Below are 20,310 nucleotides of genomic sequence, written 5' to 3'. Positions count from 1 at the left end.
AACACCGCTACAAACATTTCATTCCCAAAATCAACGTATTCCCATGGGCAGAAACAGGCAAAGGATTTCTGAAGTCCTATTTATTTTTTAGGTGAGGAAATGAAATGCCCAGCCCTAGAGGAATGACGGGACAGACGTTTGTTTGTGATGAAGGCCATTTAGAAATTCTACCTTAGAGAACATCTGGAGAACTCTAATCAGGTAAATGCTTTTACAAAAACGAGTTATGTCATCAGCTTTATTACTTCAGTAGGCAATTTGTCATTTCCGTTTTTATGCCACCAATTTACATTTTTTCCACACATTTTAGGGCAGCCTTATCTTAAAGCTGGTATAAACAATCTCAATCCCACCGGATCTAGCAATGATGAGAAACACCAGCTCACAGTCAGCCCCCACATTCCCTTTTTTTTTTTTTTTTGGACAGCTTAAACTTTAGTGATAAAAATGAGCCTATTTCAGTACTACTAAAGTTTTTCATTAGAACTACTGAACACAGGACCATGACCATAAATCAGGACATCCTCAGAATATCATAATCCTGTAACAAAAGTTCTCATTATGTGGACACAGCTAATTACTTCCATAGTAATAATACAGTTTGTTGCAGTGAGTACAACTTACTTTCACAAAGAACAAAACCACATCCGGAAGCCAATATGGAAGGGAAATAAAAAAGGTGCTGAAATGCTCTGTGATTTATTAATACATACTCTTGAATTTTCTTCAATTTCTCTGCCTGTTGCTGCAATAGTTTCCACTAACTCCGACACGTCCAGATCCTCAGTTACCATGCCAATATAAACGCAGTTCTTCTGCCCTCCAAATTCAGGACCTGTGAGCACAGGGAGAATCGTGGCTTTGTGATGTACAAAAATGTTCCTCCCAACATGTGCGACACGCATCCTGACACATGCACACGTGCGTGCGTGCATGCTCTCCCCCCCCCCCCCCCCCCAGTAATTAAGGGCAGTATCTGCATAGGTATAAATTAAGCAGACTAAAAAAGCTCAGCCCCGTGGGTTTTCAAGAAGAGAAGAGAAAACAACATCTCAACAAGGAAAACAGTGGGTATTTCATACAGCCAAGGAGTTGTATCACAAATACCACTGTTGAATATGCCTCAAACTTGTTACTTTCTGCCATTGTCAGATTACTTGGTTCCACAATTTTAGGGCACTTAATTTTTAAAAGCTGACTAGAAAATGACCAAAGTTTCAAGTACACAATATTATTTCAGCTATAATGTAGCACTAAGTAAATGTGGAAGTGCTGCTAATTATCATGAAAGTCAGCCAAAGCTTTTAATCCACCCGGAGAAAAGCAGCGACCTGGTCAGTGGGTTGTGAACAAGATCTGCTTTTCACTGCATATGACACTAACCGAGAAGGCTCCCTTCACAAAGGGGAACACGGCAGCTTGATTCTTTCTGACAAGGAAACCCTTTTTGGTCCAGTTGCTCATAAGTCAGTTTTCACAAGAATTTCTGAGAACAGTGCACCTTGCTCACCCTGCTGAACATTTACAAACTCAAACAGGGGTGAGGAGGAAACAGTTGCAGATGTTGTTTCTACAACCACCACCTACGCAGCAGTGTAATTTTGCATTATAATGACCCACGTACCAATGACCTCTTGAACCACTATAGCACAGCCAGTACGGTGACTACGGGCTTGAATGGAAGTTTTTAAATAGCGCAGTTACCCAAAGAAAAAGTGAGATCCGACTCCAGTTCGTTTAATTTTTTCAGAAGTTCTGTATTGATTTTTTCTAGTTCTTTCTCCTGTTTGCCATCATTCTTCCCATCACTGTGACAGTTGTATCTTCAAACCAAGCCAGAAGATAGTAATTTCACTTTACAGTACATACAAAAATATACAGACATTTAGCATGTTTCTACAAATGTCTGTATTTTATGAACCAAAACCCTCAAAAATGTTACAGCTTAGATCAACAAGTTTATTGGCATTTGTCATCAGAGATTGGGGGGTGGGGGGTGTTTGCTGCTGCAAGCTGCACACAACCGATTTCTAGGTAATATACTGATTATACTTCAGCTGCTGTGACTACACAGAATCCTTCCCAGCAGACAGCATCAGCAGATCAGGAGACACTTGAAGGGTTTTATTCAGTATGTTAGTGAATCCCATTATAGATTAACTCCTAAGTTATGCAGTAGGATACATTTGCATATCACACATCCATCTAACAGATCCACACGCTGCCAGTATTAGAACTGTTGCCCTAATTTTGCTAAACCAGCTCTTAAGCGTACAATGAAGAAAATACTGACAAATTTACCTTACAACACCTAATCCTGGCCAGCTGAGATCTTCAATATACAACAGGCCTACTGTTCTTCTCACTTCTTGCTCAAATTCCTCTCTCAGTTGCAGTGTACTTGTCAATACCGGTATCTTCATTTTTAAGCAGTCTACTAACTGATCAACATCTTGTATTTCAGTTCCTAGAACTAAAGGGCCAATGTGTTAGTGTGTGATAAAAGTGAACGGACAGACACACAGAGCTCTGAATTAAGTAATCTGTAAAGAAGCCACTCTAAGTCTATCATAAATATAATTTACAGATAGTATTGAAATAGTTTGATCTATATAAGGGTGTTTTTTCCTTAATCATCTAGCCGCTGATGCAGCCAAACAGAGTGCTAAAGATTTCATTAAAAATAAGCTAATAAAAACAATTTTCTGATGTTACAAACTAGTAAGGACAATACCCTTTTCCATTACATCAGCAGCTAGTTGATGAAAAATTCCTCTTCCCATAGCCAAACAGATAATGAATTAGCTTCCATGCTGGTTTAAAAAAAAAAAAAAATTAAAAAAAATCCCAGTATCACCAAGTAATTTTATTCTAAAATCTACTTTTCTGCATACGCCAGGATCCTCTCACGTATAGCCTAAGCTATTCACCCCACGCAAGCTAAAAGGAGATACCATGCATCACCCTGAGCCCCTGCAAGTTGCTCTGTGCATCTGCTGAGTCTAAACAAAGCATGCATACGGTGCTGGCTTAAACAGGAAATTTAAGACACTCTCCAAAACACAGATTTTAAATTGTCTTCCCTCCTACATCAGTCATTATAGAAAAACCTCGAGGTTTAGTAAATAAGTCTTCTACTTTAGTTATATTTTGAACACAAGCACCATTTCAGTGCTGGAACACCTGTGCAGAAAGGTCAAGCATCATCTTCTGGTGTTAAGCAGCTGAGAGAAGGAAAGGTAGGGATGATTTATCCTTCATATTTACTTCATAGCTGCCAGAAACAAAGAGCTTCTCCCCTTGCTTTTCCTAATTAATTTAAAAAATAAACAAAGTCTTTCTCTGCAGAGGTAGTGAGGCAATGTCACAGCTGAGCTACCTCGTAACGCACTTCTTCCCAAGGCACAACAGAATGATAAAACCAAGATAGTTTCGTTTTGCTTACAAAAAAATCCTCCCCACAGGAGAATATACTAAAGAGTTCCCTGAGTATATCTGCTTTTACAGCAGGAGATTGTTCTACAATTCTATAGCAAGTCCCAGTTTTTACAGGTGGCTAAATTAAGCAAATGTTACCTGCAGAAGTCATTAGTGGGCTAAAACGTACACACGTGCCTTCGTCTTCCAGTTCTACCACATCAACGCCACTGGCAGGAACGAGCTGTGCCAACTGCTCTCCGAGCTGAGGGGATAAGGCACAGGTAAAGAGGAGTACAGAGCACGACCTCCTGCAGTCCCTGACTCACGCTAGATCCTTCCCACAGTTAAGGAGAACCACACGCTAAACAGTGTTCCTCAAAATCACGTCTTGTAACAAAATATGTCATATTGCCAGCGAGTTACAAAAGTTGGACGTATACTTAAAATCATGAAAATTCAGGATAAGCTACAAGTGTTACAAGTCAGAAGTTTCTGCAAAATTGTCATTAATTAGGTCATGGTTACTATGTAATTGATCCAAAATAGTTACGTGCTCAGTTCTCTGAAAGAACAAGTTTCTAGAATTAATTCTCTTAAGATCCGGAAAAGGAAGACTGCCTGCTCATGAATACACAGACGTTATCAATGAAGTATCTAGCCGATTTAAGAGTTCCAAAGATTCCACATATTCCCACAAGACCAAGGAAAAAACCCACTACCAAAAGCTTAAGATGCAGTAGTTATTTTACATGTAATTACGACTGAAATTATCAGAAATGTGAAAGCAACTTTGCTTCAGAGCAAATTCATCTTTTTAATCCAAAATGCCCACTAGATTTTGCAAAGGTTATCAGACCACCAATAACTATCAAACTAGTCTACCAAAGGCTTTTAATTACTGAGAAACCCCTGGAAGCATTCCACTGCCACTTCTTTTTTCCTAAAGAGAAAAAGCATCCATTCTTACCCACTGATTGAAAGTGTCATAAATGTGTCTTTCATTGCTTATTATGGGGTGTTGAATAGTTGAGGCCTGTGCAGCATGTGAGGTTTGATCTGAATCCAAAGATATAAATCACAGAAGTGGATTTTTATTTACTTAATTAAACAAAAGGCAACCTAAAATTTAGATAAAAGACAATTACATTTCCTAGATAATGTAACACATCTACATGATGTACTGGACCTCAAGCAGACTAACAAGGCCTTTTTTTTTTTTTTCAAAGGTATGTTGAACATAAATACTAGAAGTAAAAAAGAGCGCTGAATATTCTAGTTTTAAAAACAACCCATAAAATACGTCTCTCAGTTTTGAGGTTCAAATGCCCCAATAGAAATAAACCCAACATTTTCACAAAACTAAATATTGCAGCCTGCTGTGACAGGATTTTATTTGATGCATTCAGCTACCTTTGTAAATCAAATTTTAATGATTACTTTCTGTTTTAAACCACACACAAATAGTAGTAAGGATTTAAAAGTCCATTATACACATAAAATATGCAGAAATGGCCAAACATTCTACATCCTTATAATTCAGGTGAGTGACTTCTCCCTATTGAAGCTTTTCAAATAAACGCATCAGTGTACAAAGCAATCCATCAAGCGACAGGACCGGGATGAACAGGTTTACTTCATAAGTGCAGCCACTAATTAGATTAAACCCAAACCCAACCCTCCCCCCTGCCCAACAGAAAAAACCCACAGAATTAAAATCACCACTCATTACCCACCTCCAGAGTTTCCTACCAGTCTTTTGCCTCATCCCAGCTGGACATTTCTGCACCCCCAGAGCGTGCAACATACAAACAGCACGACCACCCTCTGTTGTAACTGAGAGGACAAAAATCCTCTTTCTGGGCAAGCACGTCCAACTAAGGATGTTCTGCTCAGAGCCACGCACGGTGTGGCTACCGTATGCCCATGACAGTAATTACAGAGCAGTTCCTCATGTGTTCTGCTATTTTTAAAACGATTGCAACAGCAAGCGTAATCGGTAAAACGGAGAAACATGGTTCTTGCAGCTAGCCACTAAAAGTTTAAAAGGAACAGAAAGCCTGAACCAAACCAAGGAAGATCTTCCCTTGTCAGTACACTCAAACACAGCGTGCAGCTTTTGAGAGATTTCCATCATCTGCTCTCAAGATCAAAATCAAATGCAAATCTCCCCTCACTCAAGGAGGCAGAAAATGACTCGTTTTGAAAATGTAAAACACTGCAGTCTATCTAAAAAAAGCAGCTATCACATCTATGGATTCTATCACTAGATTATGACCAGCATTCACAGTCTTTTTAAAAGCATGTTACACAAGTGCACTACATAACATTTACCTCATCAAATTCATTTTATGAATTAGTAGATTAAAAAAAAAACTATGAAGAGAGGGGTTTTGTTTATAAACAAACCACATACCTCTATTTGAATATTCCCAGAAGAACTTGAAAACCACCACTGGTGAACTCAGTTCATCCTCAACCTTAAAAAAATGTTAAAAATATATATTTTCACATCGTTTTTAAACATTTAACACTGTATATAATTCCTTAGACTGCTGAGCAAAGCGGATCATTTTGTTTTGACAGCAGTAACAATGTTCACATTATCTTGGTATTAGAAGTTAATTCTAAGAACAAACATATCTGTAAACACAGGAAAGTAAATCATTATTCAGTCAAAGCAGAATTGTTGATTTAAGAAACAGAAATGTTGATTTAAGGTATGCATAATTAAAATTTTGGCACTATAAAGCAAGAAACCCAAGCATGTTCATTAGCAAATACACTGTACTAAATAGTTTATTTAGCTTTAATTATTTTCAGACATAAACATTAAAAAAAAAAAAAGTCTTTTAGAAATCACCCCAGAATCATTGGAGACCATCAAGAAAGTTCCAGCAGGAATAGCAAGATAATAATCGATCCTGCTCTGGGGATAGGAGAAGTGGACTGGGTAACTCCTGGAGGCAATCTGAGGCTGCGTTTCACAATCTTAAAAATGCAAGATTTATTGACATAGAAGGGGGAAGCACTACACTAACTTGAACTCCCAAGGCTACTAACACTCTTAGAAAAGCAATTTTTTAAAAAAAATGTTGATTGTCACTCAGAATAATCCATGAATTATCTATTGCCCCAGAAAACTAAGCTGAATGTATTTTCTCTATGTCAAGTGTCAATTAAAATTGGGAGGGCGGAGTAAACCCAAACCTTGTTGAACAGGACATCTCACAGAAACTGAACTTGGAATGAATATATAAGATGTAATTTCTAAAGCTGTTTCTGGTGTAAAAACCTCAGCTGGGATAACTTTTGCGTACAATTCCACGGGGTTCACGGTATCATCTCAATAGCAAGGTAAGATGCAGCCAGAATGTATTAGAGAGGCTTATGGAAACTGGTTTCATAAGTGTATTACTGAACAAATCCATGTTTTAAATGGAATTAAATCAACCTCTGGAAACAATTTCTGGATGTTGTTCTTCTGTCAGCTCCACTGAGTGCATGAATACACAGCAATGGAACGAATACAATCTGGAGGTCACACACAACCAAGCCACACAATTTCAGTGAACACCAGAACTTAATTAGGAAGATACTAAGCATCTTCAAAACAAGGGCTATGATTTAACTAATATTTTTAAATAATTTTTTAAAAATCAAAAGCTATCATTTAACAAGCAAGGACTGAGCTATATAACCAACACATTAAATGTAGACTGTACCGAAGTTTTAATGAAATCCAGGTTTTTCAAGTTTTCCAGCAACCTTTGACTCTGAAAGACCACAGCAGAAGGGAAACAAAAGGAAGAGACAAACATACAGTTTTAAAAGTTGAAAATTATTCTGAAAAACATTAAATAGTCACTACCATCATTTCTATTTCTGAACAAACCCCTATGATGCATCAGAGATTCATTCAGTTCTTACTTGTAAATTTAGAATGTAATGGAAAAATATTTTCTGGTTTTGGTAAAACACTGACTACAACAAAGTGATTTTCATTAAAATAAAGTCTTGGCATATTTGTTGACAAAGTTCCAGAAGTATTACAACTCTGTTTACTAACTAGCACAGTGTGTAGCAGAACAGTTAATTTTCTCAAGGTACCATAGCAACTGGTTATGATGGCTTTCTAGGTTATTTTCATTAGAAAAGACATTCTTACATTGTGGTTTAAGACTATTAATAGGCTATTGTAAAAGCTAAGATCAATCTTAGATGCCATAAAATCTGAACGACTAATGATACTTTGTGACTCTTTTAGGTCTTTCATGCCAATAGCTTCTGCAGTATTACAGAAACTTTCCATTTTGCCTTCTTTGAATTTTTAGTGAGTGCTGTACCTTTAAGGAAAAAGGTTTTGCCTATAACAATGCAGTTTTTAACTAACACATTATATTGGACCTTACTTTTTATTACGGTAAGGACTCAACTTCAAAAATAGTGCACTTGCCACTGCATCGGAAGAAATGTTTAAGTCCTTTTTGTTGGGCATTTATAATTTGCTATTACTTAAACCAATACAATGCCAAGTAGAGTAGGAAAATAAGAAAGTCTTTCTCTGAACAGCTTTTAAGCCAAATAGTTAAAATACGGAAGTGACAAAAAAAGGAAGTAATTGTGTTGGTTTACTGTTTAGAAAGAACAAAGATTAAGTTTTTCTCATTAAAAAAACCTAAGAAAATATACAAACTAATAGTAAAAGCACATCCTTCCCCCAAACACTACCCTGCTTTCATAATTTGCTTGCAACATGGTATGAACCAATACACTATACTGTCAACAACTACAGCATTTGTAGTCGATTCTTCTACAACACATCACAATAATCAAGAAGATGTATTAACAGCTATCATAAAAGCATTCCTATGGATAATGGTGTTCGGTGACAGCCATCTGGACATTGCTTGCACTATCGTTGCTATCTGAACTTTGTTGCTGCTTGGAGACCAAACTGTTAGATCAGATGGTGAGGATTCTGAACAACAATCTCTGACCCAGGCTCAAAGCAGCAAAGCATCCATAAATAACGTGCCAACAAGCTGTTGCTTACTAGTTGTGAAGCATGCTTTATCCTCTCCACAATCCCGTCGTGGCCCAGGTACTGCAAGGAGAGCCACAGTGGCAGGGCACGGAGCTTCTCCACGGGCTGACTTGATGTCAGCCCAGCTGCTAAGGACTAAAAGAGGAAAACAAACAACAAACCAACCACCATTAACCTCTCCAATTATTCCATTTTTGCCCACTCATGGAGTGTGTCACAGCTTAAATAGGGGAGCTTTTGCAAATTATAATTTAGATGCTTATGAAGGACAAGACACTACACCATGATCAAAATTAAAGTCTCAAGATCTTGAGAGTAATGACTGCGGAATTAAACATACCAAAGACGGATCCTCATGTCTGTAGAGTGTCACTGCAGGTACGGCTGGGAGACCCAGCCAGGAACCCAGAGTAAGAGTCATGCTGTCACATTTCGTAGCAGCCTGAAGTTAATTAGAATAAGCAGAACATAAGCCATATATATTTTGATTAGATGATGACCTTAAAATCTAGAGCATATTATTAAGTTTCTAGATATAGTAAAACGTACCAGTACAGAAGAGGAGACATAACCCAAAGCCAAAGTTGCCAAATTCACACTAGAAAATAAAGCAGTTTTAGCACATATTAAATCTATATTAAGAGATAGCATTTCAATCTTTAGTTTAAATATTTCATGTTGATGTGTAAAAGGAGGTAATTTTTGTTCATATATTTTTCATTAACAAGGCAATAGATGTTGCTACTTGGTATTCCAAGACTGAAAACCCTGAAGTAAAAATCCATTTCAATCTAAACGCATTTCAGTCCAACCTTTGGGGAAATCATCCCCCAAAGTCCTACGCATAATTCAGCATCAATTTGGTATCAAAAATAAACAACATGCAAATATAACACTACAATACAATGAAACATCAGGAGAAACAGAGTCTCTACTCCAGGCTCGAAAAACGAAATAATTGTAGAGCACTGGAGTCTCCATTAACATTGTCTAAGCTCTGGGAATTTCTTCTCCTCTTGGTTTCATCCTCCTCCCAGTTATGTTGCACACTGTGCTTGCAGCAGTCTTCTTGACAACCTTCACTCAAGTGTCATCTCTTCCACACTCCTTTCATTCTCCTTTCTCATTCTCAATAATCACTGTCTAGCAGCTCCCCTGACTTGGCCTGTAAGGTCTTTTTATTCGTATTCCAAGCTCTTCAAAGCAAGGGTAGTTAAGATTACCATCTGGGTAAAAGTAACCACTGAACTACACTGAAGTAACTACTCCAATTAATTATTCCTGTATACGTAAAACAATTCATATCTCATACAGTAACAAAATTATAACCATATAAAATGACAAAAATAAAGATGGTCCTATGGCCCTCTACTAGCTGGTTAGTTGTAAAATTGTGCACTGTCCTTAGTCAGACTTTTTAATGAATATAGTTATAGAGAAATAAAATTCAAGTTTCATACCCTTCTACATGGAGCCACATATTATACTGCTCACAAAGTTCCTTCAGTCGGCCAAGTTTATCTGTGTGCCCAGCACCTGGTGTTCCTTTGTTGACAAGGAAAAGAGGCAACAACAAAGGATAAGCGTGCAAACTAGGACTCTACACAAACACACCTCTCGCGCTGCTGTGAAAAAGTCACACAAGAGCAGGAAAGAGGATGTTTAAGAAGAGCTCACTACACAATTTCATATCTAGTTCATCATGATTGATGAGGAATTTGAATTCTAGTCAAAAAATAAAGATACTTGTTTTGCTTGTCAATATATCTTAGAAATACTTAGAAAATTAGATGTCCTAGGCACTAAAACTCAGCAGCCACAGATAAGAAATGCAGACATTTTTATGTTCAAAGCACAACCTCAACTAAAGGAAACTAAACCAAGATTAACATCTCAGATATTTTTCAAGTCCAAGGCAAGTAACAGTCACCTTCCTCATTTGTATTTATGAACAAATTTTGTTCATCAGCAGTTCTGTTTAATGAATTAGAAGAAAAATACAATTTTAAAGCTAAAGTTGATGGCACATTCATCAAAAAATTCTGAATTGTTAATGTGAAACTGATTTTCACCAAGAGATTTGCACTCACAAAAATAAGTCCTAGTCATATTACTACATCAACTGACATAAGCAGAACTGTAGCAGTACAATCCAACTTTAAAACAGCTACATAAAAAACCCCTCTAGACAGAAAATTATTGTGTGGTGGCCTGGTTTTGACAGGGATAGAGTTAATTTTCTTCCCAGCAGCTGGTATAGTGCTGTGTTTTGGATTTAGGATGAGAATAATGTTGATAACACACTGATGTTTTAGTTGTTGCCAATCAGCCAAGGACTTTTTAGGTTCTCATGCTGCCCTGCCAACAAGAAGGTGGGGGTGCCCAAGAAGCTGGGAGGGGACACAGTTGACCCAAACTGGCCAAAGGGATATTCCATGCCACATGACGTCATGCTCCATATATAACTGGGAGTTGGCCGGGAGGCAGCACTGCTCAGGAACTAGCTGAGCATCGGCTCCAGGTGGTGAGCAATTGTGCTGTGCATCACTTGTTTTGTATATTCTTTTATCATTATTAATATAATTATTACTCTCTTCCTTTTCTATCCTATTAAACTGTCTTTATCTCAACCCACGTGTTTTACTTTTCTTTTCTTTTTGATTCTCTCCTTCCTCCCACTGGGGGTGGAGGGGGAGCGAGAGAATGGCTGTGTGGTTGTTTTAGCTGCCTGCTGGGTTAAACCACGACATGTGGTCATTAAGATATTTTCTGATATTTCTTGACATGCAACCACTAAGCTGTTTAAGAAAACTTTTTTTTTTTTTAATTTTATATATATTCATGAAATCGTGTGCTTTTTTGGTTCTTGTTTGTCCATAGCACTTACCAGCATTGGCCACAAGCAACAAAGGCAGTTTTCCAGAGTCAACATCATCTTTAATCACTCTGTCCAACAAAGCAACATCCTGTTATCAATAAGAAAAGAATATGTATTCATAAATATGTCTGTCAAACAATACAGAATTGTTTCTGCTGAACTGGAGAAATGCAGTAAGAGTGAAAATGGACAGCATTCTGAAGTTCTGGAACACATTCTTAATGTCCATCTTTGTGGCTTGCACTTCCTTCTTCTCAAAGGTAAAATAACCCAAAGGTCAGACAAAGTATTTTTCACAAATGCATCATGTAGTTTGTAAATGCACCTCCAACTACATGTATTCTAAAAAAGCACCTTATTATATGCCAATAAAAATATTTTGCAAATGACAAGACCAAGATACAAGCTGCCGGCTTTTTAGAAGATTTCAATCTACAATTTGTACAGCTATAACACAGAAGACTTAGAGGTTGAAAAAGTGCATTAATAAGCTTTTCCTAACAACATACCTGACATTCTTTTTAAAAATTTTAAACCCCTCATTAAATGGAAGAAAAAAAAGAGAGCTCTGAAGGAAGACAAACTCACCATTTGATGTTGAGATCCAAACATAGTGTTACAAGGCACACGGCACATGCAAGAAAGGGGTAACCCTAGCTGCAATAAAAATAATGGAATTTCAACATCTGAGACATACTCATTTAAAGCATTCACAGAACTATATTCAGTGATACAAAAACTAGTAAATATGACAACAAAAAGCTGGATATTACATTACAAAGTAAGTTTCCTGCTGAAACTTATAATCAAATTAATAGCAGAGAAAAGCAAGCACAACACAAATCAGAAAAACCCAACATTCAACATTTGGTTAGCATGTCAACTGCGTTCAGTCTCTCTAATGAGATGCCCGCGCCCTGTACAACAGCCTAAATGCAATCCTCTTTTTCTTGACTCCCTGCAATTAATACATCCTATGAGCAAATGCGTGCTTTGGGCATGGGCTGTGTTCACTGGAGGTTCATGGTCACTTCACTACTGAGTAGAGACCAATCTGCCTACTTGGATCATACAGCTCAGCCGACTAGTCATGCTGTAAGTCTGATGTTCTGCCTTTGCTATGGAGGCAAATTCCAGATAACTTTTGCTTCATTAACATGAGGGGGAGCTGAGAAACCAAGGTCTCCTGCATTTTGATCTTTAACTTGGAAGATCGCTAGACAAGTGAAATCTAGTTGGTCGTACTCATCACTCAACAGACTAGTTTGGGTTTATCCTTTCATTTCACAGAAATTGAATTAACATCTGGTTACTCAGTTTCAATTGTCTGCTCTACATAATTCACTACTTCTCAAAATCTAAGACTGAATGCTATCACTTAAGTTCAGCGATCACCTAATGTGGACAGATTACCTTATAAACAAAAGATAAGGCACCATTGTTATTAGCAGTGTCTGTACTCGGAAGCAAAAGGCTCCCAATATACAGATTCTAGCAGCATTTCTTGTATCAGGAAGTTTCGGACAATAACTACATGCAACACTTGTCTTACCAAAGACCCCAACCTACTCCAATGAACTTTTACCACCTACTTCCCAAGTCCTTTTGGGCAAGACAAGTTCCACCTATGCTACCATTTTTATTTCTCTGCAGTCTGCATTTTGATCTGTTAGTAGTACCTCTGCCTGCCTTCTCCAAAGGCTTGAAAAACAAAGTCCCTAAGAACTTGACTCTTCATTTCAGCGCACGTTAAGTTTGAAAAATATCACTAGTGCACTGAATGTTAGGTGTGCAACAGGAAAGTCTGTATATGGCCTCAGTCAGCTTATTTCAGTCTACAAACATCCATGCAAATAAATACTTCGCAAGTATTAACAGTAACTAGGAAAAAATGGGTTTATTTAAAGCGCTGGTTGTGGGGGTAATCTTGCTATTTCAAACAAGACTTTTTGAAATGGGATCAGCACGGCCTACTTCTCCCTCAACTGTTTTCCTTAAAAAAAATGCTAATGTTTATTGAAAATAAGAGTACAGGGGCATCACTCAGTACAAGTTTTGCAATAACTCAGTGTTTGGAAATCCAGTATGTTTGGGCTTGGGTCTTTTTCACCATGAGCAACAGCTTATGTAAAGCACAATGCAATCTAGAAATAACAACTCGATTTAAATAAATAAATTTGGCATGTAGGATCCTTTCATTGGAAATATTTGGAAAATTTCTCCTCCTCCCACAGTATCACTGCTGCAAAACACAGGCTGTAAATGCAAGCTGAAAGTATTTTTTCTAGACAAATGGTTTTAATTTAAACATCTGGTCCACTACAGCTACTGACTGAGGTTACCCCCCATATGGACTTTGCTTCCTTTGCCTGTGTTTTATAATTAAGTTGGAGATCACAATTAATAAAGCAATACCAACACACTGTACAACATTTTTGTATGACTAGCTTGCAGATACGTGGCTGGCATCAAAGTATGGTTTCACCTCAGACTCACTTCCTCTCCCACCCTGTTGTGTTGCTGTTCAGTCACATTGCTATTGTTTCTACCATGAGGAAAAATAACTAAAGTTTTCAAAATCACCAAAGTTATGCTTTTCCTAAAATCAACTTTTCTGAGGCCAAAGCTCATTCCTCATTCTTCAAAATGCCCCTTTTGATACTGTGAGACACATCATCCTAAGTCTTAGGAATGTATATAATTTTATAGGCTACAAAAATCTACTATGTCCATAGAAAGGCAACAAAGAGATGCAGATGAAGGGAATCTGCTCACAATGAACACTGATCAAGTGAAGGCGTGGAAGGAACAGGAGAGCTGAGAGAGAGTCTGCTCAGCTTGCTTGTGTATACATGTATTCCGTCAACATAGTAGCATCAGGAAAAATCTGGAAGAAGCTTCCCTTCTAACAGTGGAAGTTCCAGGCAGACACATGGATCTAAAGCAAAACTGGCCCCAACCAATTCACAAGACTGCTGCCAGTAGTTTACTAGACCGTACCGCAAATACCAGTATCTCACAGGAAAAGCCTGAATATATTTTTTAAATCTAAATTTCAAGTAGGCAATATGAAGTCAGGTAAGTTCTACTTCCAGCTAAAATCCCAACTTATTCACTTTACCTGATTGCAGAGAGCTTGGCCCAAGCCTGTTCTAGCTGCAGAACTAATGTATATGACAGGCTGCTTAGTATATAGCACGTTAAATCCTTCTACTGTATAATCTTCATAGCGCGTGTGAATAACAAGTCGACAGATTTTTAGGAGACCTTCACGATCATCTTCATGATAATATGCTGATCCATTTTCATACCTGCAAGAAAAGCCGAGTAAATATGACCAACAAAACCAATAGCCATTTTAGTGACTGAAATAACACTGACCAGCAAAGGAGCTCACACGAGGACAAAGACAACAGATAAAAAACCCTTCTGTTTTCCCAGGACAAAGCAGAGTAGAAGGAGACTTTGATGAGACAGGTCAAGATTAACAAGGGAAGCCTAGTATATATTTTCATTTAGACTCAGAGATAAAGTAAGAAAAAATATCTGGGTTCCTAAGGATTTTTTTTTTTTTTTTTTTTTTTTTTTACAGAGTTCAAAACCTTGCTTACTAAGAGCGGACCACGAGAGGAAACATATGAAAGGCTTCATCTGGGTTTAATATACATGTACATTCTGGACTGCTAATTTTAAAGAGAATGCAACCTGACATTCTTTAAGTTGTTAGTAAAACTGCAATGAGACACATGATAAAAGGAAATGGGCAGAAACTTGCAAACTTTATTATGAAATCACAAATCAAGTTATTTTGTAATACCCAAAATTACTGACATAATTTGTAAACTCTCAAAAATACAAATAAGGCCACAATTTAGTACAATCTATTCAGCCCACTGCAAGACAGTTTTCCAGATGTTTTAAATATGTGAGCTACATAAATGAAGTGTATTTTTCCCCAGGAGTATTTTAATGGTTTTATGGCTATTTTGCCTTCAATCTGATTTATTAGGCATGTTTCCTTGGGGCTCATAGGGCTGGGGGTGTGTGTGTGTGTGTGTCTGCTCCTCCCCCACCTTTTTTAACCCTTCTAAGAATCAAACTCAGATTGTTAACATTTACAGTCAAGAAACAGGAGCAAAGTAACCAAAGAAGAGGTAAGGCATGAGTGTTCGACACTGAGGGCGATCTCTCAGCTGTCTTAGCTACAGAAAAGGAAACAGCAACAGTGAAAGTAGTAGGTACATCAATTTATTAAGCAACTTGCAAGCTAGATTTTTCTTGTAGCGTTTCTGTGCAACATGTAAATCAGTGGTCTTGTACAATTTAAGAGCGGCATTTATCAACAAATTTACTTTATGTAACATCTGAAACATCTTAGGTTATCACAGACTATCTGATGCACTGCTGAGTATTCCAGAGTTAAACTCCAGAAAGACCCACATGCAAACACTTACTTCACCTTTACACAACAGTTCTGTGATCTAACATGGGCAAAGGGAAATTCCTCTGGTGTTGCTCATAGCCACAGGAAACATCAAGAAGTATGAAGCAGTTCACAGCATGGTATTTGTTCAGTGCTGTTGCCTATGGGTCACAAAACTTTGGGGACCACAGTCCAATAGATACTCACCATTAATCACAAAATCACAATGTTATTGAATATTTGATTGAAAACAGAAATATTTCTTTTTCTTAGCCATGCCATTTAGAAACATCACTGATGTGCTCTATATATACACATACATTGGTCAAAATAGCTGGATTACCTCCAACTTCTCAAATTTTGTCATTGCACAAGGTTTCAACATGTTGAAGTCAAAGGCAGATAAAGATAATAATTGAATTTATAAAATAATTCTGATAGAGGTGAGCCCGTCGACGTAAGGAAAATCCTTTGCAATTCTCAAAAGTAAATTTCAGTTAACTTCAGTTATATTTTTACTGTTTTATCTTGCACTGCACTAAAAAAAAAAAAAAGACACCCCACCAAAAAAACCTGCTTCTCCTCAGTATCACCAGCAAGGTTTTCTGAAAGATACAGTATCATGAGAGGGAGAAAGTGGGGGTTTTTTGGCTTCAGGAAGAAAAATGGAATTTCTAATCAGTGAATCCCCCCCCCCAGTTGCTTTCCATTCTTCTCTCGTGGAACAGTTTAAGGTATCCATGCTACAAGATGAAACAGGCATTTATGAAAGATTTCACTGTACCGTAAGTTTCAGTAGTGTCACCTACCATACCTGGAAAAATAAACTAGATCCAGGAAGAGCAAAGGAGAAGTTAACTGAAAACATCTTTTAAAAGTAGGAAGTACCCCACACCTCAGCAACATAGCACATGCCTCAAGAAAGAAGAATTTAGTTAAATGTTTGACCAACTGTATGTCTGCAACTGTACTTTGCCCTTAGCTCCACTATACAGCCCTTATAAAAGGGATTTTTATGATAACCACGTTACTAATAATTTCCTGCCATTCAACAAGTCTTTTTTTTTTTTTTTTTTAAACTACGTGATGTATTTCAGACCTTTCAAAGAATATTTGTAAGTTTGTGGCACAGTGGTTTCTTTTGTTGACATCCTCGGTCCAGTCACACATTTTTAAACAATTATCACTACCAAGTCATACATAAGTTATCCAGAGTGACTCACCTGAAAAGCCTGCAGAGCCAGAGAGTAGTATCAGAAAGGATCCTTGTTGTAAGTTTTCTCAGTCTTTCCCTGTCCAGCACCGATATATACGCAGCCAAACTATGTCCCAGTAGAGCCATGTGACCCTGCTCACCAACATTTTGAAGTCTGCAAGCCAGAACAGAGTGACTGCCAGCTAAATACAAGTCACAAACATCACAGTAATTTTAGGTTTGCGTGTTTTTACTGGCGAGTGGCAGAATTTGTTGACATGCCATTTTAAATATTGAGCAGAGAGAAGTAAAGCATACCACAGCCACCTTCCTGCCACTGTGTATACCTACTGAAATGCCAGTGTAGACAAAAGCACTTGCACTTCACTTTGGCTGCTTTGGGTAATACCTCAGCTGCTTTTTTAGCCAGTGAGCTGGCATGAGTTGGAACTAAGCACCTTGTCTGCACTGGGACTTTAATGCATTAATAATCTTCTGCAGATTATTTAATATTGTTTCCATTTTTCTGTAAAATGGAAACCAGTTTTATTCCTTCCCCCCCGTCGTCTTTAAAATCTACAGAGATGGTAAAAAAAAATTACTGGTATTCAAAGTTTTATAAGACTTTCAGAAAATAGAAAATAAAATTATTCACATCAGAAACAATTCCCTTGTATAATTCAGTTTAGTAATTAGTAATGAAAGCTTAAGAAAGCCAAGCCTAATGCATTATTCTGGTTCACTACATAATGCAAGTTGCCTTTAAAAAGTTACACAGTTGCACAATATCTTTACACTTTAAAACACTTAAATGTGTAATTCTATAACAATCAGAGTATAACAAAATCAAGTATTTTCCACATACAATAGATCATATTGGCTTTACCGGTAGGCCTGTGAAGTTTCCTCTTCCTCCTCTCCATGCATTAGGTTCTGAACTAACTGAAGTATGCTCACCATATCCTGGCCGCTGGCATCCCAGAAAGGGGAAAACAAACACCACAGGGAAAAGAAAAAAAAAAAAAGAATAAAAAAGAATTCAGTACTAGCACCTAACGAAGAGGCCACTTGGGACACCGCACGGTAAGACAAGACAACACCACTGCACTTCTACGGAATGCTGAGCAGACCATCAAAACCAGTTCCTTGCTCTCAGAGAAACAGATAATGAAAACAAGGTTGCTGAAACAATTGATTCAAAACCCTGTTTCACTATAGTAGGACACTTTGATAAGCATGACCTTAGACTCAAGGAAAACAAGTCTACTGAAATCTGAAAATTTGGACTGAAAAGTTTGCCTTGACAGCATTTAGTTGCTTTTTGCTACACAGCCAAGTAAGGTAAAAGCTAAGGATCCAGACTTCTCTTCACGTGATCCAGCTTCAGCTCCCAAATGCAACACGTCCTACACAATTACCCACTAGTTTCTGGCCAGATACTAGTTTCTGGCATACAAAAGCTACGTTAGACTTCTGACACGATGCACTCTAACGTGGTAAAACTGGGAAAGACCCACAACACTTCAACTTGTATAATTCCAACTAATATTTACAGTAGTATAAGAACTTACACTCCAACAGCTGAAATGGCTTTTTATTCTTAGAAAAGCTAATTCAGTGTCTCCACTCAAAACCAACTTCAGTTTATGTACACAAAAGACTTAAATAGATGTTACAGTATTTTGTGAAGTGCTAGCTTGGGCTCCTGCAGGATCCTCTTCCAAAGAGGCTACAACCAATTTAAATCTTAGTTTTTAAGTACACTGATCTTACCCGCCTTATGCACAAGAACTTTGTGTAATTTTTTAAGACAGTTGTGCTGAAAAGGTGGAGGGTTTTTGTTTTGATTTTCTTTTGTGGTTTTGTGGGGTTTTTTAGGTTTTCTACCTTATCAGTCTCAGTTATTTTTTTTTAATCTGGGTGTTTAAATGAAATCTTTATTCTATAGCACAAGTTTGTCTATATTTACTTTAAGTCTCAATCACAGCTGTATGCACCAATATTTCATTAGATTCCAACAGTTCAAATCTTCAGTCACCAAGGACAAGTAATCTTTTTTTCCTACATGAGTATGGAAATAGTTGGTATGATGATAATCTTTCCCCCTCCACGAGCATGGAAAAAGCTGAAATAATGCCTGGCAAACATTCATGTTTGCATTAATACAGAAGTTGCTTGGAAAATAAATGTTACACGTATTTTACAGATTCTGAAAAGCATTATCTAAAAACTGTTGTTGCCTACCTGCCTTGGAGTGGGCCAGGAATATCCTTCCGTGCATACTTCTTTTCATTTTCCTCCTCCACTTTTCTAAATTAAAGACACAAGAATAAACTATGTATTTAGCTTGTGTTTTATAACATCAAATACGCAGTTGACTTTGACTTGCAGAAATACATACCAACATGTTTACAGTCTATTTCACTGACAACAGTTTCATAAATAAATCAGATGAGATCAACACAAAAGTACAGCTCAGACTGAATCAAAGAGTTCCTAAGTTTTGGGCTTTTAGTTCTTTAACAGAAAATACCAAATTTACAGAAGAGTCTCATACATATAGGAATTAAAAGTTACTTGCACAGCAATAGGAAAAAAAAAAAAAATCTAACACCTCCGAAAAAACTGACTCACTGGACTTGCTCTGAATATTACAGAGCATGCATAAAAACATATACATTTATTTTTTAAATCCATCATTAGAGAAACAATGGTGATTTGTATAGGTGTAAGCTTCAGAATGACAACACGTCCTTAAACTACCAGGAAAATGAGTTCTTTCCCATTTAATGACAGCAACATTAATAATCCTCCCTTAGCACAACCAACCGTCGTTTTTGTAGTTGTTATCCATTGCACATACCTTTGATTGTCTTCTAGCATCTTCATTGCTTCATTCAGATTCTTTCCCATTTCTGCTAGAGTAGGGTCGACCATCTTCCAGGCAAAAAAATAACAACTTTTAAGATAAATGGTTTTGTTGTCTTTTCTTACTAATGTCCCCACAACATCCTCAATACAAATTTATGCATCAGGCAGATTCTCTTAATTAGTCTGTGCATACTCATTTAAAAATAACAATGTTGTATATCCTGAACTCAAAATATACAAAATGAGAACATATTACTAACCTAAAACAACCCAAAAAGAAAACCCAATTGTGATCTGGATTTTATTACTGATAGATCTAATTTTTTCCTCCATAACAACTTTTTCCAAAATCCTCTTTAATTTCTAGATAGCTCTTTTGAAGTCTGATGAACAATGAAGGAAAAAGCATCAGAAGGCAAGAAGGACTTGAGAAGCGCAAAGCGTTCAACTAAATGCTCGTTACAATGCTTTAGCTAAAA

At 37.3% G+C, this 20,310-nt stretch overlaps 1 protein-coding gene across 1 annotated transcript in view; it reads right to left on the bottom strand.

Annotated features, from left to right (window-relative positions):
* The window catches only part of PDXDC1 (pyridoxal dependent decarboxylase domain containing 1), a 32,502-nt gene that overhangs the window by 5,195 nt on the left and 6,997 nt on the right, over window positions 1-20,310 (bottom strand). Inside the window, exons 2-19 of the mRNA XM_054842834.1 lie at window positions 19,824-19,897; window positions 19,205-19,270; window positions 17,847-17,930; window positions 16,989-17,135; window positions 14,464-14,653; window positions 11,931-11,999; window positions 11,352-11,430; window positions 9,925-10,009; window positions 9,014-9,062; window positions 8,805-8,906; window positions 8,474-8,599; window positions 7,143-7,193; window positions 5,834-5,897; window positions 4,388-4,476; window positions 3,577-3,682; window positions 2,302-2,473; window positions 1,705-1,823; window positions 714-835 (exon numbers count right to left, since the gene is read on the bottom strand). Coding sequence (XP_054698809.1) covers window positions 714-835; window positions 1,705-1,823; window positions 2,302-2,473; window positions 3,577-3,682; window positions 4,388-4,476; window positions 5,834-5,897; window positions 7,143-7,193; window positions 8,474-8,599; window positions 8,805-8,906; window positions 9,014-9,062; window positions 9,925-10,009; window positions 11,352-11,430; window positions 11,931-11,999; window positions 14,464-14,653; window positions 16,989-17,135; window positions 17,847-17,930; window positions 19,205-19,270; window positions 19,824-19,897 — 1,794 coding nt within the window. The remainder of the gene's footprint in view (window positions 1-713; window positions 836-1,704; window positions 1,824-2,301; window positions 2,474-3,576; window positions 3,683-4,387; window positions 4,477-5,833; window positions 5,898-7,142; window positions 7,194-8,473; window positions 8,600-8,804; window positions 8,907-9,013; window positions 9,063-9,924; window positions 10,010-11,351; window positions 11,431-11,930; window positions 12,000-14,463; window positions 14,654-16,988; window positions 17,136-17,846; window positions 17,931-19,204; window positions 19,271-19,823; window positions 19,898-20,310) is intronic.

This window comes from Grus americana, chromosome 15 (genome assembly GCF_028858705.1).
Source record: "Grus americana isolate bGruAme1 chromosome 15, bGruAme1.mat, whole genome shotgun sequence".
Taxonomy (NCBI): domain Eukaryota; kingdom Metazoa; phylum Chordata; class Aves; order Gruiformes; family Gruidae; genus Grus; species Grus americana.
The sequence above is the reverse complement of the archived record's forward strand: the minus strand, read 5'-3'. Positions and strand labels throughout refer to the sequence as shown.